This window comes from Vespa velutina, chromosome 10 (assembly GCF_912470025.1).
Source record: "Vespa velutina chromosome 10, iVesVel2.1, whole genome shotgun sequence".
NCBI lineage: Eukaryota > Metazoa > Arthropoda > Insecta > Hymenoptera > Vespidae > Vespa > Vespa velutina.
In genome coordinates this window covers 12832-36668 of record NC_062197.1, presented here as the reverse complement: position 1 = coordinate 36668, position 23837 = coordinate 12832, and the positions used below count along the sequence as shown (strand labels likewise).

General features: G+C 39.9%; 3 protein-coding genes across 5 annotated transcripts; 2 read left to right on the top strand and 1 right to left on the bottom strand.

Annotated features, from left to right (window-relative positions):
- Nucleotides 1-15659: 15659 nt before the first annotated feature.
- Nucleotides 15660-17527, top strand: LOC124952095 (lysosomal thioesterase PPT2 homolog). The gene is made up of 4 exons (XM_047501446.1): nt 15660-15868; nt 16085-16334; nt 16421-16539; nt 16615-17527. Exons 1-4 carry the CDS (start codon nt 15713-15715, stop codon nt 16960-16962), a joined length of 873 nt encoding a protein of 290 aa, XP_047357402.1. The 5' UTR covers nt 15660-15712; the 3' UTR covers nt 16963-17527.
- Nucleotides 17528-17552: 25 nt separating this feature from the next.
- Nucleotides 17553-19941, bottom strand: LOC124952094 (venom serine carboxypeptidase). Its single transcript, XM_047501445.1, has 2 exons — nt 18920-19941; nt 17553-18841 (listed from the first exon to the last, which is right to left on the bottom strand). The coding sequence occupies exons 1-2, from the start codon at nt 19205-19207 to the stop codon at nt 17723-17725; spliced, it is 1407 nt and encodes a 468-aa protein (XP_047357401.1). The 5' UTR covers nt 19208-19941; the 3' UTR covers nt 17553-17722.
- LOC124952093 (mitotic spindle assembly checkpoint protein MAD1) lies at nt 19752-23470 on the top strand. 3 transcript variants are annotated; one of them, XM_047501442.1, is made up of 7 exons: nt 19752-20260; nt 20768-21033; nt 21127-21357; nt 21443-21885; nt 21976-22428; nt 22519-22817; nt 22900-23470. In XM_047501442.1, exons 2-7 carry the CDS (start codon nt 20770-20772, stop codon nt 23250-23252), a joined length of 2043 nt encoding a protein of 680 aa, XP_047357398.1. In that variant the 5' UTR covers nt 19752-20260; nt 20768-20769; the 3' UTR covers nt 23253-23470. The 3 variants fall into 3 exon arrangements, with proteins under 3 accessions (XP_047357398.1, XP_047357400.1, XP_047357399.1); XM_047501444.1 differs by having other exon boundaries at nt 19754-20260; nt 20812-21033; XM_047501443.1 differs by lacking the exon at nt 19752-20260 and adding an exon at nt 20635-20649.
- The last annotated feature ends 367 nt before the right edge of the window (nt 23471-23837 follow it).

Genomic DNA, 23837 nt, shown 5'->3' with positions numbered 1-23837 from the left:
ACGCTGCCCTATCCGCACTCTCCTCCTGATCGATAATTCAATTAGCCGTTGGCCTCTGATTAGTTCAGAAGAAAGAGGGTGTTCTAACCGACAGGAAGCGGATATATTTTCAACTCGTGCCTTTGCTCGTGTCCTGCGTTCTCGTCTCTCTCTCTCTCTCTCCCGCACAAACTCTTTTTCTCTTTCTGTTACCACTTAACGGAATTCATCCGTGCGTTCTCCCACTTCTTGCATCGCTTGTTCACCCAGATTAATTAAATTTCTTGTTCGTACCGCGGTCCATAATCGTGGAAAATATCAAACTCCGTACGACATTAGGCGGACGACATTGAAACAATTTTGTCGTTTCCAAGCGGCATCTAGTATACGTAGAAAGGAGAGATGAGAGACTCAACGAATGTATACATACATACGGCTTGTTCGGTAAAAGATATTAAATATGAATATTATATAGATATACGTATGATATACAAAACTTGTGCTCTAAAGATAAGTTAATGATAATCTATGGAACTTTGACTACGATGGATCGGATATGCGAGGTATAGACCAATAAACACTTCTCATCACTACATGCTGACCTTAGTTAGGACACTGAGAGCACTCGTAGACCGTAGAACATGGCAGAGAAAACGATGAAGTGTCGAGAATATGAGGATAATATAATAATAATAATAAATAATATTCTTTTAGCGTAAGTGGAAAACGATTGTTCTCTAAAAATGAGGAATTCTACGATAAATAACGCCAACTGCCATATCCTTTTGGGTTGGAAAAAAAGGGGCTCGGATATTATTATTCCAAGTACTTTTCTTCCCTGCTTTCCTTTACTCTTCCTTTTTCCCTTTTCCTCTTTTTTTCTTCCGAAGAAGAAAGAAGAAAAGCAAAAGAAAAAGAAGTGGCGCGTTAGAACCGCGGACGATAATAATAAGGTCGGTAATTCGCAGCTTGACGAGCCCTTTACACCTTACTCGACCTTACTTTTCCAGCTTACCTTTTTATCGCATTCCGGATGTCTCCCCAGCGTACAAAGGATGTCCAATTAAAAAGCTAGCATCTGGACAAAGGAGGGTTCGAAGGGAGATAATCTAAGAACCTCGAGAAAAAAAAAAGGGGGAAAACTGGCGCACTGATTGACGGGGCAGCTTGGAAAGTTATCGTATTCAAGAAGATTAGCATATTTTTAAATATGCGTACGTACCAACGTTCTTATGTTTTAACGTTATGGTATGCGATAGTCCTACCGATAACTATCGTTTTTAGATTTTCATTCAATTTAAAGAGACAAGAATGGTGCGGTATTCTGCGTGCGGTATACTGCCGACGAGTATCCAACGAGTAATTTGCGAATCTGGTTGATTACACGCGGGAACGCAAAGAAGGAGGGAAATACGTGTGAACCGCTCGTCGGCGTCAACGTAAAAACACTCGCGTTCGGCTAATTTAAACGGAATTGCCGGAATAAACGGAACTGCATGCATCCTGTCGCTCCAGATGTTTCCTAAGCGAATCGTGATTCGTCTACCGCTTAGTATAACCCCGCTCTCTTACTAATTACTCTTGCCGCCTACCGAGGACGAAGATCGTTGTAAAAAAAAAGAAAAAAAAAATACGATCCATGCGCTAGAACGAATGGCATGATTATTATAATATTAGAGGCTATACGTTTTGCACATTTACTTCAATTATCCACTCCTATCGAATTTTTATAATTGAAAATATCGTAATTCGTAATACGATTCTTTATTCCCGTTAGGAGGAGGAAAAAGACGAGAATGATCAAAATGTCGCGTCGATTCTCGGCCGGTCGAGCACGAGCTAGGCAACCCTCTCGGTCGGTCTATCCTAAAGCATATAACGGTTCCCCGGTGGAATTCGAATGGGAGGCTTTTTCGGTGCTCATAAACCGAGCGAAAAGCTGTTGGAACCTCGAGCGAATACGCGACAAAAGCCCGTATAGAACGGCGCATGAGATGGCCAAAGCGCGAAGGCGCAAGAAGCTCGTAGAAGCAGCGTACTGGATTCTCTGTTAGCTATACGACGAGGTGATATTCTCGGGGCTTGAAATAGAGAAAGGAGATCGGGTGGGGAGCTTAATTAAAACGAGAAACGAGGCGCTCGGGGCTCACTTAGGTATCATCGGGCCGGTGCCTCGTATAACTGCGTGTTTCCATAATTCGGTGGAAAACCCGAGCAGACACGAGCCGAGTGGTGGTCAGTGGTGGCCGAACGTAAACCGTCCTCTGGACCTACCACTATGTACCCCGATGCCCACACCACCGATGGTTATTAACTGACCAGGATGAACGAGACACCAGGGACTCGGTTGGGTGAGCGTGGAAACGCGAACATAGAATACGCACCTTTTGCGAATCGTGTTGCCGAAAGGATTGATGGCAGGAGCACTCGGCCACACCATCCACTATCCGAACGAAACACGTTTTCAAACAGAGCGAATACTGCGAGCGAGGTTCTCGCTGTCCAAACAAGTAACCATGCTCGTCTGCCCTTCGAGCTCGATCGAATTATCGACGATGCATGCAAACGTATCGTCGGCTGTTTCCTCTCTTATACGTTATCTACGTTATCTGTTAATTGGATGGAAATGAAATTCCAGGGAATTTGTTAATGAAACCTTGTCTTCTCTTTGCTCGTCGAATTGAAAAAAAGAAAAAAAAGAAAAAGAAAAAGAAAAAGAAAAAAAAGAAAAAAAAAAGAAAGAAAGAAAGAAAAAAAGAAGAAAAAGAAAAATCGGATATTCCATACGCTTGAGAATGATACGTTTGAGTAAGAAGGCGATATAGACGTGTCATAATTACGCGGCGAGTTTGCGTTATATGAGAAAGAGATGGATATAGAGGAGGTAGGGGCGGGGAGAGGTTGGTAGATCGTAGGGAGCCCTTTGTCGTGCAGGCGGATGAAAGAAGAAGGAAAAGACAAAAAAAGGAAAAAAAAAAAAAAAAAAACAGATCGAGTTGAGAGAAACCACCCCGAGCAAAGTCAACCGAGGATCTATCGTTCTCGGGGGAGTAACTGGATCGTGCAGGTCGGAGATAGAACGAGTAAAAGAGAAAGACCGAGAGAAAAAGGAGAAAAGATAGATAGATGGATGGATGGAGAGAGTTAGAAAGAGAAAAGAGAGAAGAAGAGGTGGAATTGAATCGAATTGGACCAACGGTGCTGGCGTGTTCGTTGGCAGTTCGTCCAAGGATATTTGTTCCGCATACATACGCGGACCGCGGCCAAAGGTCTTTGGAGACCTTCCTCTTGGATGTAATGGAAACAAAGGACGAAGAGCATAAAGCGACGGCGGCAGTGCTCGAACTAGGCACGTGGTGCATGCGAGTATCGAGGCCACGTGGAAAGTCATGCTTGTCTCAAGGGACTACGCGCGCGAACTTGAAGATGGGCGCGACCGCGCGTTCTCCCAGGGGACTCTCTGCTCCACACCCACTCTCCTAGCTAATTGTTTAAAATCTGATCGTATATAATCCACGGCTAATTAGATAGCATTCTGCTTGCTCGACTAAAACACACACGCGCACACACACTCACGCGTTCTTTCTATACGTGCTCGACAAGGTCGAACGTAACAGGAGGAAAGTCACGTAAAATCCATCAAGTGTATCCAGCGAGTGCGTGTGAGCGCGCGCGTGTGTCACTCGGATGATTATTACGTACCTTCCTTCTATAGCTATTTTACAATATGATTGATGATTGTCACTCGAACGCACATTCTTTGTTTTGTATTTCTTGAAAACAAAAAAAAAAGAAGAAAATAAGAAAAAAGTAATAATAAATTTAAAAAAACATTGAAAGTTATCTAAGTACATTTATGGGATAAAGAGATCCGAGCGAGACCCGAGTATTCGAAGAAAATCATGAGAGTGCCGTTAATTACCGAATCGCGTGCAAATACTTGCGGGGACTTTTATCTCTGGTCACGTTGCCTTCGGAGGACCATTACCCTTGATTTATTTTCACATTTTTTTTTCATGCATACCTACCTACATAGATACGCGCTACGCATATAACAGGCGCCGATGAAGCTTCAACGATATCGTAGCATAGGGTGGCACAGAAGCGCGATGAAAATGGGATTGAAAACCACCAGACTAATCTCCTCTTCCCTCCCTCCCTCTCCCCCCCTCACTCTCTCTCTCTCTCTCTCTCTCTCTCTCTCGCGCGCGCTTTTGCTCATAATATCCATATCCACGCCCACGGGTTCGCACGCACGCGTGTTTTGCCTCTCTACGAACAAATGCTGTGCGATTCTTCTCGACTATCGCCGTACTTTTCTCTACGAATGCATCGAGCTCCATTGCATTACTCGTGCACCAACACGCTTACATACGTGTACACATCAGAACGTATATTAAGTGCGGCTACATACTTGAAAGTGTGCGTGTTAGTCGCACTCAGAAGCTTCTGCCATTTAAATAAATGTTTAATCTCGCCCACCTTCGGGTACTATGAAACTCTCCCCCCCCCCCCCTCTCTCTCTCTCTCTCTCGTCCTCAGCTCTTATCTCTTCAGCTCCCTTTGTCATCTTCCTTCCTGCTACCACTTTTCCTATCTTTATCCACGAACGCTTCACGAACAGTCCAACCGATTCGGTATAAAAGGAGATAGAGAAAGAACGTTTTTTTACTAAAGGACGCAAAAGAAAAGATTTTGCGAACGAGCGAGCACGCAAGATAGAAAGAGAGAGATAGGATAAGAGCAAAGAGAGAAGAGAGAAAACGAGAGAAGAACGAGAGAAGAGATGTAGCAAGATCTCCCGCTTTCGAGGAGGCAAGTAAAAAACCAATCGAGTCTGTGCAGTGGCTGTGCGCCATACTCCTCTCTTACCCTGCAGACCATCCCAGACCAACCCCCGCAGCCATTTAACCTCTGCATTGCAAATGCCACCCCCTTTTTGCCGCGACCATTGGGTTGTATAAGGGTGCAGGGGGCACTGAGTTGAGCCGAGAATGTTATTTTAACGAAATATCTTTAACGTTGCCGAGAGGAGAGAGAGAGAGAGAGAGAGAGAGGGAGAGAGAGAGAGAGAGAGAGAGAGAGAGAGAGAGAGATGCAAAATGGTAGGGAAAAATAGAGAAAGAGAAAGGGAGAAAGAGAGAGAGAAAGAGAGGCTGAATAGAGGAGAGAAAGAAGGAAGCCCTCCAGTCATTCTGGCAAAAGAGGAAAAGAGAGAGGGAGCTTGATACTACTGAAAGAGTGAGTAGAAAAGCGAGAGAGTAGAGAAGAGAGAAGGGGAAGGTTGGTTCTCGGACGAGCTCGAAGCGAGAGATGAAAGGATACCTAGTTACGGGATGAGGGCACACCAGTTTAAAGGATTACCGGCCTGCCCATTATTCAAATGTATGCTAAACGCGCGGGGCGATGTGCGCGATAGCCTTATCAACCCTCTTACGAGCTATCCGCATCACACCGCATCGTCCGGCGTACGTGTATTTCACGGTGGTACGCCGCAATACCGATATACTGTTAGTTCAAATATAACAGGAAGATGCATAATCAGACAATCTCTCTCTCTCTCTCTCTCTCTCTCTCTCTCTCTCTCTCTCTCTCTATCTATCTATCTATCTATCTATCTATCTCTATCTATTTATCTATCTATATATCTGTGAAAGAGTATCTATATTTTACCAATTCAAATACGTTAGATCTTTGTTCTCGATGTTAAGTTCTAAATCGTGTATATACATTTTTGACACTATTTCAGAGTTGAAAGATTAACAAGCAAATCATCGTATGAAACGAACTGAAAGCCGTCGGCGACATAGAAAAAAGTCGGTGTAGAACAGTTACAGATATGTATGTTTTACTTGCTCGTACGCATTTCAGTCGAAAAAAAAAAGAAAATCGATTGAATGTTGACGCTGTCGCAAACAATAGCGGTTAATTATAAACGAGCTCGAGTAACATCGATGCCGTCTACAACGTCGAAAGATATTTTTACATTTGTCAAGCGCGATACACGATTATTTTCATATGTATATGCACTTCTTCTACAATGTTATCTGACAAACATATTTTCTTATCAGATGCAAGGCCTTCAGATAAATAAAACAGTTGGCGTGTATTCACATTTTAACTTCGGTTTAACTTAATTTGGATAATTAAAGCAGTAAATGTCATGGTATGCGCTTACAAAATAATTGCATGTCACGAATCAACACGTAGATACTGAATTCAACACGAGCTTCAATTCGTTTCTAATTATAGCGACATTAACCCTATGTGGTATACCAACGATATTGCCATAAAGAATTCCCAATGTTCGACGAAGAACGGTCGAACGTTTTCGCGCAAAGTCCAAAGAACGATCCATCTTCTACGAAGAAGCAGAGACGTTAGTACAAACACAAAGTGGAAACCTAAGCGTTATTTACCACGATTCCAAGTTACTCCCGCTATTCGTTGTATTTTCTCGTATAGCTGTTACGTATAGTGGTATACATATTTCATTGTTCGAACGAAATCAACGTGGGAAGGAATCTTTACGCGAGCGCTAGTTGACGAAAAAAAAGGTGAGTAAAGAGCAAGCGAGCAAGGGAAGGAAAGAGAGTGAGAGAGTGAGAGAGAGAGAGAGAGAGAGAGAGGGGGGGGGGAGGTATTGCGGTGGGAAGAGGGAAAAAAATGAGATCTGTCATTAAGCGGAGAACGATTTAATGAAGATGACCTCATACGCTCCGCGGCGGAGTTTATATGAGCATCTAAGCGGATTCTCACGTCAATCGCTGGCAGCGAGTCAAGTGGCGAGAATTGTCGGCAATTGTTTCCGAAATCCCGCGCAGATGCGCTCGCGCTCACGCTCGCGCGCGAATGGCGGCTGCGGAGACGTCGCACACCGCACGCACTTGTTCGCGCATGCACGCAAACAACGCACACGAGAACGTTACTGCGGAAAGGGCAGCGCCGATCCTCATGTGTGAATCACTCGGCAAAATTACAGCAATTACGAGAGACCGGTCGCAAGTCAGCACACACTATCCGCGTACGTAGCCACTTCGTCGTTTCCCACGCCCTCTTTCATTCACGCTTCGCGCAAATCTTAAACGGCTATCGAGACCGGACAGCATCCTCCGTTCATTCTTTCTATCTATACGAGCTCGGTTTGATTCTACTGTACTTTTCTGCTAACAAAATTCACAAAAATTTCCGGATAAACTTTTATTTTTTTAATTATCTTTCCACTTTCCAACTCGAAATGCCTATCTAACTTTTTATATATCGAATAATGGTATATCGTATTGTAAAGAGACGATGATCTCCTAATTTCTTCCTAGAAAATTCAAAAGCTGTTCGTTAAAATTCAATTTGTAGAACCGTGTCGCAGGTCCATAATCTCGTTAGAGTCACGTGTCGCTCTCAAAAAGATAGAGGAAGAGGGAGGGAGGGAGGGAGAGAGAGAAAGAGAGACAAGGATCAAGAAGTGTCTTGATGTATGTGCGAAAAAAATCAATTCGGATCCCTTAGTCCCACAGGAATTGTCATTTGACACTCCCTCCTCTTCCTCCTCCTTCTTCTCCTTTGAGAAAGAGAGAGAGAGAGAGAGAGAGAGAGAGAGAGAGAGAGAGAGAGAGGGTTGATATATTTGCACCCCTACGGTGATCGGTTGATTATGATTTCGCTAATCTTGACCGTGGCCCACATTGCTTGGACCACCCTGATGTGATTGCCAAGCTCTAAAGCAAATAGATCCGCGTTATACCGCGCACCCTCCGTTTCACGGTGCATTTCACGAGTTATACTTACAATATCTCGATCCCGATTTGCCGAATATGTACTCGCTAACTTATACATTTGTTAAACGAGTGTAAATCATGGACATCATCGTGGACGATAATATTATTCTTCCTTTCATAAGCCCCAATGTTAAGACTTGACGAGTTCAACAACAGATACTAGTCATTGATGTTAATTTCAATGAGTAGATATATAAAATTGTGATTCTCTCCTTTGATAGTTCGATAAAAAAACGAATGAATTCCTTCGTTTATTTTCGATTTCCTTTTAATTAGAATTATAGAGATCATAAAAGAAATGAAGAGAAAAAAGAAGCCACGATCAAAATGCTAATCACTTCGAATAAGGTGTAACTCCCTAGAAAAAAAAAAAAAAAAAAAAAAGGAAAAAGAAAAAAAGAAAAAAGAGGAAGAAAGAAATTGGATGTAAGAGACTTAATATCACTTCGCGGCATGGTATTCGCTAAAGAGTATTACGAGGGATTACCCGCCGTAAAGTGACACCCTTGCCCCCGAAGCTACGTCGATGTGCACGCTGCGTAGTCTTAACAAAACACCGGGGGCTGGCGCGGCCTTCTGTAAATATTGTTACTACCACCCTGCCGGCAAATTTGCCAGCCATATGTCAGACCACCGATGTCCTTTTTGGCGTGCTCGCGCGTATTCGCGAATCGAGTTACGAGGGAGCTACACTCAAAGGTCCTTTGACCGCTTAATCGAAGAAGAAATCGGACGATCACTTTTACGATGAAAATTTATTGATTTCTCTCTTTTCTTTTCTTTCTTTGTTTATTTTCTTGAAAGTATTTCGAGCATTGTTTTTACTACCTATGTAATTTAAATGAAAAAAAAGAAAAAAAGAAAAAATGAAAAGATATTTATAAGTAAGTTATGTACCTTCTTTATTATTTTCCGCGCGTTTCCGTGGTATCATTAAGCCAAAATCTCTACAAATAAGAGATGACTGAAGTGATGCTAAAATCCGCAATGTGACGCGTGATCTATATGTAATTGGAGAAAGCATTAAATGATGTTACTTAAAAATCCCTTGCAAAATCTGAAGAATAAAATACTTTGCTGAAGGCTCGACACGGTTCAACACTCGGTTATGGTAATCTATGAAAGCGGGATATAAAGCAATAAGCGACGGTACGGCGCGGCGGAGGGGTGAATCGTAAATTAGAAAGTGCAAGGTACCGTTCGCTCGAATTAGCATCGCTTTCAAGTTCCTTTCTAATCTCGGTAAATGGACAAATTGGTATTGAATGACGAGTAACGAACGAACGGACGGCTCAAGTGGGTTTTGCGGCCGCACGTAGGTCGCTTAGGAAAGTGAAGGAAGGGTGGAGAAAGAGAAGGTAGAGGAGAGAGCCGGGCAGGACGATTAGGCGTACTGATACTCGAGTCGCAAGACTTATAGTAGTCGACACGTGGCAGGGATTACGCGCCCCTTTACACGACCAATTTCGGACGTCCGGCCAATAATGCTCCACTCAAAGGAGTGAATCTCAATTTGGCCGTTATCTTCTGTCTGTCGCGACAAACTCACATTCAGATTTATATAGATACGAATAAAGATACGAATAAGTAATAATGTAAGATATGCGCAAAGGTAAATGCAAATTCGCCATACACATACATAACCAAGTACTTTGTCAGCGAATTACATAAGACGATCGATTATAGACGCAAATAAAAACGAAAGGGGAATGATTTACAATGGGTCGGCAAATTGTCGGCCGTTTGTATGATTGGTCTCCGCGACGAAGACCTTGCGTATACCTACGTACGTGTATAGTATATCGTAGATATTCGTGGTGTGGTTCATAGTACCGAGAACGAACAAGTGTGAAATCAGGTGCATCCATAATGCAAAGGGGTACCCCATAGATATAGCAACCCCCGATACGGTCGTTGCTCCGATTTCCTCGAACCCTCTTTCCCGTCACCGAAATCAATTAGTTACGCACCGAAACGGTGTTACATTTAATATCGATTCATCGAAAAACATAAACCATATGAAACTTCATCGTCGGCTCTCTTTCTTCCATTGGCCTATAGAGGATATTCGTTTTGACATACACATCTGTAAGCAATAATAAAAACAAACATAGGAAATGTACGAATAGGAATATTCTTTTACTATGATTTCCTTCGTTCCTTCGTTCGAAAATAGAAATCCAATCCTTATATATCACATTTATATCACGACGATGAAGGATGCGCAATCGACAGGAAACCAGGGATTCGAAGCTAAGTACAAAGTCGTCGTCGCTGTCGTCGTCGCCGTCGTTGTCGCCGTCGTCGAATAGAAAAGGGATGGGGTAGGGCTCGCTTTAACTCCGTAAGAATTAAACCGAACCGTTGGAGGGTAGCTAAGGGTCGTAGCCTCCAGCGATTATACTAATAGTCGGGGCGTAGACAAGCTGATAGAAGAGGGTGGTAGGGATGGGAGTAGGAGGAGGAGGAGGAGGTAGAGGGCACGGTCGGGCTACTAATTGTTTTACATGCCGGCAACTTCGTTCGGAGGTTCAGACGATTCTCTTCTCTGCCTTAAGCCGTTTACTCCAATGAAAAGTCCAGTGAGCTTCAATATTCATGAGACTTAAATTAGAAACTCCGTTCTTCCGGGTGTACCTAAAGGGGGGAGGGGGAGGGAGGGAGGGAAAAGAAAAGGAAAAAAAAAAAGCAAAGCGAAAAAACAACGAAACTTTTTTCCTTTTTGTTTCGCTTTTCCGACTCTAAAAACGTTTTCAAACTGAATGACGTAACTTGGCACGTAACTTTTGCCTACGACGAGATAACGACTTACGGTACTACGTACGTACTAAGATCTTGAACGTTCAGGGTCGTCCGTCAGGGTCGTGTCGTTGGAAGATATTTCAAAGGACGATGTTTAACGAGCACGATGGACGTGCCGGGAAAAAAAATGCTCGCGACATCGTACGACATACACGAATGGCCAAACCGGAACGACGGCGTACTCCCCGATGCGGAAGAAAACCCGGAGGCGTAAGAGCGAACAATGGGCTCTCTTCTGGCAGGTTGATCCTCGTTGAGTAATGTTGAAATCTGGGGCGTTCCTGGGAAAGGACACCTGATCTCCAACTCCCTTCCATCATTGCCGCTGGACCCTCTCGAACGAGTAGCTACCGTTTGCATTTCGAATCGAAACGGCAAGAATAATAATGTTCGATGTACGATTATCGCAATGAGATTTCGTCGATGAGATCGATCATTTACATTGTTTATTACTGCGGTACGAGCAAAGTATGTATTGAAAACGATAGTTCTCGTTAAGAATGCCTACTCGTTATGCATTACCATTCACTTTACCCAACTGTGTTTTCTCTTTCATTTATCATTCTTGAGTTCATAATTGGCGCGTAACACAATAAAGATTGACCTAACCACATCTCCTATCCGCCGAAATATCTTGCGCGATTATATAGAAACGAACGGAGATCCTAGGCGCGTCTTAAGAAAAATGAAGATCGTTCTCCTCCTGGAGATCATCAATCAACGCGAGAAAGAAGAAATTCCTTTTGTCGAACATAAAGAAGCAACCATTGCTAGTAAGTATACTTACTTAAGGCTACTTAAGAGTCACGTCTCTCTTTAAGTTAATTGAACGGAGAACGAACGAAGAAACAAACGATCGAAGAAACGAAAAAAATGAGAAATGCTCGTTATTAATTAACGCCCATGCAAGCCCATTCCCGTTTGCGTACGCGCGTTTCATACGTTCTAAGGAACACGAATAAGAAGCCGAATGAAATCATCCAGCGGATCATAAAATCTATTAACCGTAGCAGCTGGCCGTACCCTGGGATTTTCCTTGTGGTTGGAAAGAAAGTGGCTATCCATACGTGCCGTCATCTAGAAAATAACGAAACTTTATACGCACATGGTATTACGAACGAAAAACATTTCATATTGTAAATACAAATTCTGATCGCGAAGCAATGGCATCGCGATAGGGCGAGATAAGTCCTAAAACGGTGTACCTATACTTTGGTATTACTCTCTTACTACTGTCACGCGAACTACATACATACCTAGGAGGCGATCGTCTAAGGCGGAGAAAAATAGCCAAAAATATGATAGTTCCGATAGGTAAGCGTTTCCCATGGAACGGAAAGTCGTTCGGGGATGGCCGTCAATGGGCATGGGCCGTCAGGTAATGGAAGATGTGATAATTTAGTATGCACGGTGGAGTTTATTTGAATTTTATTGGTGGCCTCCGATGTCACGTGATGCCATGGCGCAGGAGTGGTGGCCATGCCACAGGGGGTCCCTCTTTTCGCTTTATCGGATCGGGGGGAGAGACGACGCTCCTCCCGTTTTCCCGTTTCCCCGAGGGGACACTTCCGTCCGACCAATATCGTTCCTCTCTCTCTTTCTCCTTCCCAAGACCTCCGCTCTTCTTCTCCTCCTTCACGATTCTCTCGCTCTTTCTCCTGGGCCACTTCCAATATCTTTCTAAATTCTCCAAGCCAGCCATGAATAAACTATTTCCCGACTTTGAATATCTTAGCGTTTTACGCGGAAATGGGACCACCATCGGAGGGATCGGCAGCAAAAAAGAAGAGAACGAGAAAAAGAGGGAGGGAGGGAGAGAGATAGATAGATAGAGAGAGAGAGAGAGAGAGAGAGAGAGAGAGAGAGAGAGAGAGAGAGAGAGAGAACGAGAGGATGATATCGATTTGATCGACGCTTCTCGTGAACGAGATAACGGCGACCACGGGGATACTCTTCAAACTTTTTGTAAAATAGTATATACCTATATATACTTTCATGTGTGCAATAAGAGCCCCATATACGAAGAAAGAATTCCTTCGTTCTTTCTCTCTCCCTCTCCCTCTCCCTCTCTCTTTCTCGTATTTTCTTTCTTTATTATTACTACGAACCGAGCTGAAATGTTTCTCACTTCGTTCGCTGAGATTCTATGAAGCTATTTGGCCCCTATCAACGAGGAGAGATAACTCGAAACGAGATGAGCGTATATATGAATCATAGAAAGATAGACTGTTTGAATGGATGATTCAACTTGGTGAGTTATACGTAATTCTCGAATGATTCGACGAAATGAATAATCTCTATGAAATAATCGAAGTTTGCGCTTCGTCGTGACATTTTTATCAAATTTAATGGAAAATCTTCATATAATAAAATCTTCGAAATAATCGTCGCCGATAACGATGGCGATTAATTTTTATGACGACGACGACGACGACGACGACGACGACGACGACGACGACGACGACGACGACGACGATGAAATCAGACAGTCAACGTAATGAGTAGCGTCTTCTGCCACACAATTCATCGGATGTCGCGAAAGGTGCGAGGAAGGGTGCTAGCGAAGGACCGTCGAGGTTATTAATATTCAAAACGAGGAGTCGGAGCTGAAGCAGGAGCAGGAACCCAAGAGCAGAGCAGTGCCGAGTGACAAATACCTCACGCCCCGTCTCAACCCCGGAACGGCTCGAGTCTGTAATTAACGCTAATCTCCAGGTCGTTTCTACGACATCGTACCACCCACTTCGTCTTTGCCATCGTGCGTCTTTGTACTTACCAAAGAACTGACGACGGTAGCTTAAATGGACTCTCCGTTAGTCGATCCTTTCCTCGAACGTTCACGGACGTTAACGTTCCTGTCCTGTCGAACTTTCAATTGCGTTTAACGTTCTGCACTCGGCGTTACTCTCCATTTATCATTCAATAGTATGTGCAAACTCATATTAATTTCTTATTGTTATTCATTATTTTTCTGTCTCTGGATTCATTAGCGCATGCTTATAGCAAAATATTGAATTCGATTCAGATGTAGATTTGTAAACGACAAATGAAAAATCGTTAAAACACGTCCGATCGTTAATTAATTAATTAATTACGCTTCTCTCTGCCAATTGCTTGCCGGATTTAAGAAAAAAAGGGAGAAGGAAAAAGAAAGAAAAGAAAAAAACAAACAAAATAAATAAATATATAAATAAAAATAAAAAATGTATGCACGGTTAGAAAGGTTTATCATAATCCTTCGAGGTTTTTCAATATTTTTGCAAATATTATTATATAATTATTGTTAATTGATTCGTTTGTACGATGTACAAAGTGTTCGTTGTACATTTGAATTCGCAAAATTAATGTCCAAATATGCTTACGTTTACATTATAATCGGGATTAAAATTTCTTTGTAAAACGTACTCGACGAGCGTCGAAATGAATTAACTCTGAACGAGCATGACCAATCGAGTCATAGCTCTTGCTACGATTCCGACGTATTTCTTTGGTACGAGGGTGTAGAAAAGAAACTCGGAAAGATCTCTTACGGAGGTCAAGGAACGAAGATTCTTTCATCCACATCACCGTGGTATGGACAGGGACGGTGGTTGTGCGCCTCGGTTGGCACATGGTGAACTAAAATAGCGAACCAGCCGACCGCGAATATCCTTGATTAAATGCAAAAAAAAAGAAGATACATGGAGCGACGGTAGCCTTGCTCGTTGCCTTGTGGCTGCGCGTGCTTTTTTCGATCGAGTTTGAGCGTAGAATTGGATTAGCCGGCTATCTATCGCGCGCGCTCTCTCTCTCTCTCTCTCTCTCTCTCTCTCTCTCTCTCTCTCTCTCTCTCTCTCTCTCTCTCGCTCGCTCGCTCGCTTTTTAGCTCTCAATTCCTCCTTCTACCTCTTCTCCACGTTCTTCTTTCCTTCTCCTCTCATAATTTTTGCTCTAATTCGGACAGGAAGACGCTAACGATAGTTTAGAAATCTTCGATTTAATCCAGTTGCAAATAAGTCATTGATCGACACGTAAATACGTGCAATATGTTCGCTTGTGTCATTATGTTATGTATGAAAGACTCTTACAAATAGCTGATAATATTCTCCTGTTTATGAAAAGAGGCGGCTGACGCGAGGGAGGGTGGAAGGAGGATGAAAGGAGGGAGGATCGAGCATTATGAGAGAAAAGGGGTTGTTGTTCGAAGGGCAAAAGCCTGATAATCGCCGTGGATGACGCCGTTCGAAACAATGCGCTCGACGTCGCGCTATTCCAGCACGAGCTTCAGCACGAAGCGGGGGTTGATGTCAGAGCGGAGTGATGTATGGTCAGACAGAGCACGGGAAACGCCACGTGCCCCGCCACCTACCATACAAACTCTCCCATAAGTACAATATTAGGGTGCGACTCGCTACATTCGCCAACGCACTACTGCCGTATGCAATTGGATTCCTTTGGATGTCGGCGCGTCTATTTTTCTCTAATTTTCCCTTCTTTTCTCCCGTTCATCGTAAACCGTTGAAAGCCGAGCAAAAGCGATCGATGATATCGCTGTTGATAGCGAACGTATAATCTCATAATAATTCACATACCGAGGCATACGGTATGCCTCGGTATACTAACAACGGTCAACGGGAGATTCACCCTTTTGACATATTTATTGCCCTATACGATTAAATATTTACTATAATCAAAATCGCTCTCATTTTATTGTTATCTTCCGTATAAACTTTAACATACGCATAGACGGCTATTCCTATTAGATTCGATAATGTCAAAAGATATTATTTGCGATGTAGAATCATTTTGTTCATTCGTCGAACAAATTAATGGAAGTAGATCGTTATATTTTTCCTTTGGTTTTCGAAAAGATCGACTTTTGTTCGAAGGAAAAATGTGCGCGAGAAATTGAATATGGTAAAAAAACTTTTACTTTTGCTACTTATTAACACTTATCATCGTACGATTTATGTCGTACGAAAATTCAATTACCCGACGTTGATAATTCATTTGTATCGATAAATAGGATTACGTCGTTATCGATATCAAATCTAACAAATTCCACTTGAATGCGTGTTATGCAATTCAACCGCTTTTTTTCGTTTAACTTGGCGCTACTGCAAGTTCAAAAGGTACATTCTCATTCGCTTGGGAAGTATCATTTAATATATTAAAACATGGCGATTGTACGATATCTCTGGTCCTTGAATATTTTCCTATCAACGCTAATATTATGCGGCAATGGTGCTAAATCCTATCACGCCGTGGTAGTAATCCATGGGGTACTTACAGGTAGTGATAGCATGGAGCTTATCAGTAACAGAATAGAAGAGGTAAGTTGTACGAAAGAATAATATAAAGATTATCTAGATGTCGCTATTATATTACATGGTTGGTAATATAATACTAAAATAATGGCTTAATAGCTATGAAAGCGAACAGGTATTTTGGACCCATTGTCCAATGTTTGAAAACCTTTCAGCGGAACTTTTATGATGATACAATAATAATTTTGATTTTTAATTGAAGCCTTTAAATTATCCTCATAGATGCATCCTGGAAGTCAGGTTTATAATACCGTTAGGTATGCTGGTTGGGAAAGCTTACAACCTATGTGGCGTCAAGTAGAGGAAATAGGAATGGATGTTATATCTATAGGTGCAGCTTTTCCCGAAGGAATAAATTTGATAGGCTATAGTCAGGGAGGTTTACTTGCCAGAGCCATTTTACAAAGATTCCCTGAACATAATGTAAGGAATTTTATTTCCTTAAGTTCGCCTCAAGCAGGACAGTACGGAAGTAAGGCAGATGATATTATTCCATATATATTCAAGAAAAAATTTCAACTATTGCGATATTAATCGATTCAATATATCCTCCCATAGCCCGTTTCCTGCATTTGTTCTTTCCAAATTTGGTATGCGAAACGGCCTATGAATTGTTCTATTCCAAAGTTGGACAACTCACAAGCGTTGGAAATTATTGGAATGATCCGCACCATCAGGTTTCTTTCTTTTATTTACTTTTGAGTGCATCCTATATGCATTATGTCTAATAAAAATTATTACCATTATCTTAGGAGTTATACTTTAAGTACAGTAAATTTTTACCATACGTGAATAATGAGAAAGCCAATAAAACAGTCTTCAAATCGGGCCTTGCAAAATTAAACCGTATGATACTGATCGGTGGTCCTGACGATGGTGTCATTAGTCCGTGGCAAAGCAGTCAATTTGGATACTACGATAAGAATGAAACGGTTTTAGAATTGCGCGATAGATCTATTTATCAGGACGATCTCATTGGTCTGAAAATTCTAGATGAACAGGGAAAATTGGATATTATTACTGTGCCAGGAGTACCTCATTACGGATGGCACAAAAATATATCAATAGTAGATGAATTTCTGTTGCCATATTTAGATTAAAGAAAATGATCTCGAATGAAGTTGAATTAATAAACGATGATTTATATAATCAATTATATTGTTATAGCTAGTAAATAATAAGCTATCAAATCATTCATATGATATATATTTTCCAAAGAACTAATTAAACTTTTTTAAGTTTATATTTATCAATATCGAAGTAAAGCGATCCTGTATAGGAAACTGATCTAAGATAATTTACAATTATCTTTAAGTAAATGGTGCAATGCATTTCACCGCGACTGATGTTCATGCGTAATATATACGTACGTGCGTGCACACATGCACGCACGCACACACACACACACACACACACACACACACACACACACACACACATCGTGCACATTTATACAATGTTTTATTACAATACAAATAAAAGCTCCTACTTTTTATATATTTCTGCCATATTATAAAAGGTAATGATCAAAATAGAAGATATAAGTTTATGATATCTCAAACAATTTGTTGTTAAAGCTTTCTTTTTTATATATATATACGGAACTTTGATAAATATGTTTATGTACAAAGCTATGAAATAATAAAAGTTTATGATTATTGGTAACTATCAGAAATTTAAATTTATCATCTTTGCGTTTAACATAATAACTTTATTCTGATTTCTATACATTTGTTTCTTTTCAACTCTTTTCCTCTACCATCTATTTATAAATCTATACATTGTTATACGAAAAGTAATAAAAATAGCTTCACTGCCTTTAACAAAGAGTATCACATAGGTTTGGCATTATATCGGAGCTTATTTGAATTTTTTATTATGCGTGAAACGAGTAATAAGATCAAGAGCCCAACGAGGTTGATCATAAGGGACCATATGGCCTGCATTTCGCACAAGAACTTCCGTTAAATTATCGACAGACTTTGTATAACCAGCCAACTCGTCTTGAACCCACCATTGTTTACGACCGACAATTTTATATTTCTTTGCGCCAGGCCATTTCAAATTTTGCAGATAATTAACAGTGAGCGGATATGCTACAATAATATCAAGTTGACCATTATAAATAAGTACCCTATAATGTTGTACCAAATCTGATATCAATACAGCTAAAGACTGCATGATGTCTCCTTTCAAATGATCTTCAACGTTTTTAGTTTCAAGATTAAAGGAACAATTGCCTACATGTATCGCACGCCTAACGTCCTCCCTCTGCACCCACTCTGACATCCATTGGGATTCGTTAGTATCTTTTGTTCGTAAATAATTAAAGTAATAATTAAAACCGGTTATATTCGTAAAGAGAGACGGAGAATTGTTATCACCGAAGACTAATGTGTTAAACAATTCAAAAGCATCTACATATTTCTTTTGCTCGATTAAATTGCATGCTTTCTTCTCGTATTGCTGGAACAAGTTCTTCACGTTTAAATCTATTATACCAAGTTGATATAAGTAATCGCCATATAAAAGTTGGTGTTCCGGATCTGTAAATCCATTTCCTATCGCCAAACCCTTTAAATTTATTTTAGTTTCTGCCTTAATATTATAATCTTTGATGGCATGAGAAACAGCAGGTACATATTTGCCGCCATATGATTCCCCAGTAACAAAAAAATCATTCTTCTGAAGCTCTGGGAAGAGTTTAAAGAACTGTACTAAAGCGTTATGAATGTCCCTTCCAACTTGAGTTTCATTACTGGCATAACCTTTATCGTTTTTAGTGAAACTATATCCAGTCCCAACCGGATTGTCAATGTAAATTAAATTATGAGAAATACTCCAGGAATATTTACGCGGTGCGAGCGTTATGTTCGAAGTAACGAAAAATGGTCCATTCTCCATGAATAAACCAAATAAGGATGTTGCTCCTGGACCACCTTGTAACCACAATACCACTGGTGCATCCTTTGGATTATGCTGAACGACAAAAAGTAATGAAAATTAATGGATATTGTTTTTCTTTACAGTTTTACCATTGTCAATTGTTTAACTCACCTCTGCGGGGAAGAACCAGAAGAATAAATTAGAATTGTATTCCTTATTTACTGTAAAGTATCCGGAGTAACTGCTAACCGCACCTATCTCCTTGTGCTCAACAATAGCTTTCTTTCGAGCTTCGTCGATCCTTCCAGTTTCAATAAGTGGTGTTAGAAAAAGAGCCTCGCCCACGTCTACATTTTTATTAAGAACATAGTTCTTCAATTTTGGATAAATGTTTGTAAATCCATGGGTGTTCGCTGTTACGAATGCAAAGAGGACAAACAAACGTAATAGCTTGGTCATTATTCTGGACTCGCCTCGTATAGTCGCCCGTAACCTTTTACAAATATAGTGGCGTTTGTTCGCGTAACAAGAACTTTACGGAATAGTTCCCGATTCTTTTCCGATTTATCTCTTACTACGTATTAAATCGAAATACATATTTTTTTTCGTATTTAGATACTTCTTAATTTGGAACGTATACTATCCTTGCTCCCTCTATGTTTTCGTCATTTAAATATAAAATTAAAGGAGTTATTTACAATCGATTGCCGATATGCTATTATTGTCGGCGTAATATTTAAATTTTAATGGCGAACCCGACGATCCTACCTCGGCGATCGTAATGGCGTCGATACATTTTCCTCAAAAATATCCATGTGTATTTTTACAAACTTTTAATATCTTATTGTCGCGCGTTTCAACGTGAAGATATGATCATCCATTCACAAAAGATGTTCATCAAGTGTTGCGACATTTTCTCATGTACACGATACGATTGACAGAGGGCGCAAATAATAAAAATACATTCGTTGTGACAGTTCGCCGCGTAGAAAGAAACTTTGCACATCAAGTAATCATTGTCACATATTTCTTTTAACTATGTCAGTTTTTTAATCAGACTTTCACTCTAAACAACTATGGCTGTTTTGATTTCGAGAGAAATCAAAAAAATGATTTCTTTTTTCTTCCTCGTCTCCTTTGTTGTCTCTCACTTTGTTATCGTTGCTTTCCCACGTGTGCGTTTGCTGGCGCCTAGGCGTGTTAGTTATCTGTCTTGCCGGAGGAGGCGTAACAGTCGCAGCGAGGTTGCCACAATATTTTAATAGAGTTTATCACGCGCACTCGTAAGAAAGAGAAAAAAAGAAATGGAGGCGTATATATATAATATTTGCTCGAGCGCGTACATTTTGCTTTTCTGAAATATCAAAGCGGCAAAACTCGCGCGTATTGTTGCAGCGACAGCTGACGTTACGTATATAAAAGAAAAAAAGAAAAAGTACTTTTTTTTTTTTTTTTTTTTTAAACTTTCAACCAAATTGTATCGATACGAATAACCTGTATTTGTTCCCCAAGGTGAGTATACAAGAACATCTATACATGACGAAAATGATGTTTTATTTCTCGGTGATTGGAAAAGAATTCACTTTACGAACAGTCTCCAAAATTTCTGTAGTAAAGAATAGTAATAAGTGTATATTGATTTTCAAAAGTCATTACGTTGCGACCAACGCCAGATGACGGTATAGCCCATTTTTATACATTCATGAAGTTGTGCGTTTTATAATTTTGCAATAATTGGTGTAGTAAGAGATACAAAACATATTTACCCGTTTTGGGATGACGCAAAGTTTAAATTCTGTTAAAGTTAGGTTAGGAAATATTAGCGATCGGCAATATTTTTTATGATTGTGAAGGAAGGATACGAGTAAAGTATCGAGTTTTCGAGTAAATATTATATATATGTATGTATATGTATATATGTATGTATATATATATATATATATATATATGTAAATATATATATATATATATGTAAATATATATATATGTAAATATATATATATATATATATGTACGTAGAGATGGATGACAAGGATCCTACAAGTGTTATAAAAATGATTAAGGACCTTCGATCTGGATCAGAAGCTTATCGCCGGAATAGTGGAGTTTCCGTACGTCTTTCGGGTACAGCGTATAATCCACCGATGTTTAATAATAGCGATGCATGCAGTATTTCACCGAAACGTCAAAAACTGGATGATACAGCTAATCCCGTTATTCCGAATAAAAGCGAGAATGATCCTGTGCCTGGTAGTTCATGGGAATGGAGAAGATTGAAAGGAGAAGTAATTATTATTATAATTATAATTATATATTAGATAAATTTAGATTTCAATAAATATTGAAACATTGTTTATCGAATTTATCTATCTCTACAGGTAGTTTCTTTAAAGACAAGATTGTCGCATCAAGAGGCGGCAGTTCAGCAACTTCATAAAATACGAAGGCAAATGGAAGAGGTATTTGAAAAAGAAAAAAGCCTTTTAGAGATGCAAGTAGAACAAGAAAAGCAAACGATTAAGCAATTGGAGGTGAGATTAGACGTTGCCAGAAGAACCATTCAAGAAGCACGCGAAGCACAAGCCGTATCAGAAAAAGAATTATTTCAGGTAAAGTCTAAAGTTTAGGATTAAGTCGTCAAATATAATCACAATATATGTTGCCTCTATCTTTCTATACTTTTTTAACGATTAGGTAAAAGTAAATTTAGAACAAAAAACTGTAACGCTATTGAATGAAAATGCAAAACTTTTGGAGAATCTTAGAAATGCGCCTGCACAAGAGAAAACTATTGCTCCGCCAAAAGACGACATGACTCAAGCGGCGGATGCTCAATTAAAGTTACAAGCTGCCGAAGATAGGATAGCTCAATTGGAAGAAAAATTGAAGGAATGTAGGGCGTCTCAGAAAGATTATGAGTTGCAAAATGTAGAACTTCAAAACTTGAAGATTAAAATGGAGAAGTTGGAGTCGGAAAAGGCACTCTGGGAGGAGGGTAAACAATTAGTTGCAAGAGCAGCAAAAGCGAGCGAATTGGAAAAGGAATTGAATATAGCTAGGGATACGATAACAGTTTTAAGGGAATCAGTTAGAGGAAAATTACTTTTAGAGGAACAAATGGCTAGTATAACTAAAAGGTATCGATCTTGAACAAATGTTGGTTTGTTAATATTATTGAAAAGTCATGTATCTCCACTTTACATACATTTTTCTAATGTACGTTACAGGCTAGAGCATACCGAGAAAATTGAGCAGCAAGTTGCGATGCTTGAAACTAAACGATCCGAATTATTGCTTCGACTTTCGGAATACGAATCTATAGGGATCAATGGTGGACCATCTACGTTAAAACGTGAATTAAATCGACTTCAACAAGCAGAAGCAGTTTTAATGGCAGAAGAAGGTCAGCTGAAATCCAAGCTGGATGCGGTACAAAGGGAGTGTCAAAATTTGTCTAAGAATTATGAGCAGGCTAAACAATTGGCCGTAGACGTGACATCGTCGAAAGAAAAATTGAATAAGTTAGTTACCAGATTACAAAAGAAAATGATGCTTGTCACAAGAGAAAGGGACAGTTACAGGCAGCAATTGGATTTGTATGAAAAAGAAATGACCGTCGACAGTAGCAATGCGATGCTCGAAAGAGTTCCTGCATTAGAACGTACTATAGAAGGATACAGGTATTCGTGATAATATAATTCGATCCATAGAACGCCTATGGGAAGAATAGGAGTAAATAAAATAATATATTAATTTTATGTTTAATTAAGGGACTTGATTGCCAAGTTAGAGGCTGATCTGGAATCTGTAGAAGGTAATAATCAAAAGGAGGAATGCAACGAGTTAAGAGAGGAGATCGTAAGGTTAAAAGGAGAAATAGAACATCGAGCTTTGAAAGGCGATTTTAACAGTAATGCCAGGGTATTACACTTTACCATGAATCCTGCTGCAATAGCGGAACAGCAAGCCGAGGAAAAGCAAAAGGCCTTATTACGTGAGCTAGAAGAACTTAGAGCTAAAGTCGCTGCAGGCGGTGCAGGAACGATAGTGTCTCCGTTACAAATACAAGGTAAAAAATTATTCTATTATCAATTATCAAGCCACATTAAATGTATACGTATCATTTAATATGTAAATATTGTCTTATTTAGAAATTGCTGAACTCAAGCAAACTAATGAGATAAAGATAGCTCGTCTCAAAGAAGCATTTAAAGCGTCTTCTCAAGAATACAGGCAAGCGTGTTATCGATTATTTGGTTGGAGAGTCGACAGGACTCAAGAGGGACGTTACAAATTGTCCAGTCAATACGCCGAATCGCCAGATGATTTTCTCTTCTTTCACGTTGGCGAGGAAGGGGTTGATCTAATGGAAACTGCATTCTCCGCGAGTCTTGGTACTTTGATCGAGCGTCATTTACAGAGACAACACAGCGTTCCCATGTTCCTTAACGCAGTGCAATCGGAACTCTTTTCTCAGCAAACGATGACAAATGTCATGAATTAATTTTATTTATATCATAATCTTAATTTACTCAATACATAAATACTTATTGTATAAACACTCATTCATTTTTATGGATTTCAAGTATATTGCAACACTTTGTGTAATACTTTATAAATGGATCCTCACCATAAATGCGAATTAATAACTTTTCATTCTATTATTACATCCAAATGGCTTTATGATGACAATAAAGTTGAATTGGTGTATTTACGAGATAAGTGGAACGCGTCAAAGTTTTGCTATATTTAAGATAATAATTGATCTGAGATAAGGGAAGACTTAAAAATTATTCATCCCTTCTTACGGTTAATTTAAATTATATGCTCTATGTGTCAACATGGAAACTTATTCTTTCTAATCGTGAAAGCTTATAAATAATTTTTTTGAATTATTTAAATAGTTTTTAAAGTACAATAAACTAATATTTGAACAGTAATACAATCAGTACATACTTTGAATGAAGATCGAACTGCGCGAGAAGCATGAAATAATTTCTATTTAAAATCTTAATACTTAACAATTTTTATAGGATATACGGATAGTTGGCCTTATCTAAGACAATTTATAAACGTGTCTTTTTGACGT

Excerpts from the sequence above, each read along its gene's own strand:
- LOC124952095 (XM_047501446.1), top strand. The coding sequence starts at position 15,713 with ATGGCGATTGTACGATATCTCTGGTCCTTGAATATTTTCCTATCAACG. Across the intron at positions 15,869-16,084 it reads TCAGTAACAGAATAGAAGAG|ATGCATCCTGGAAGTCAGGT; the intron begins GTAAGTTGTACG and ends TTATCCTCATAG. Across the intron at positions 16,540-16,614 it reads GGAATGATCCGCACCATCAG|GAGTTATACTTTAAGTACAG; the intron begins GTTTCTTTCTTT and ends CCATTATCTTAG.
- LOC124952094 (XM_047501445.1), bottom strand. The coding sequence starts at position 19,207 with ATGACCAAGCTATTACGTTTGTTTGTCCTCTTTGCATTCGTAACAGCG. Across the intron at positions 18,842-18,919 it reads TCTGGTTCTTCCCCGCAGAG|CATAATCCAAAGGATGCACC; the intron begins GTGAGTTAAACA and ends TTTGTCGTTCAG.
- LOC124952093 (XM_047501442.1), top strand. The coding sequence starts at position 20,770 with ATGGATGACAAGGATCCTACAAGTGTTATAAAAATGATTAAGGACCTT. Across the intron at positions 22,429-22,518 it reads CGTACTATAGAAGGATACAG|GGACTTGATTGCCAAGTTAG; the intron begins GTATTCGTGATA and ends TGTTTAATTAAG. Across the intron at positions 22,818-22,899 it reads GTCTCCGTTACAAATACAAG|AAATTGCTGAACTCAAGCAA; the intron begins GTAAAAAATTAT and ends TGTCTTATTTAG.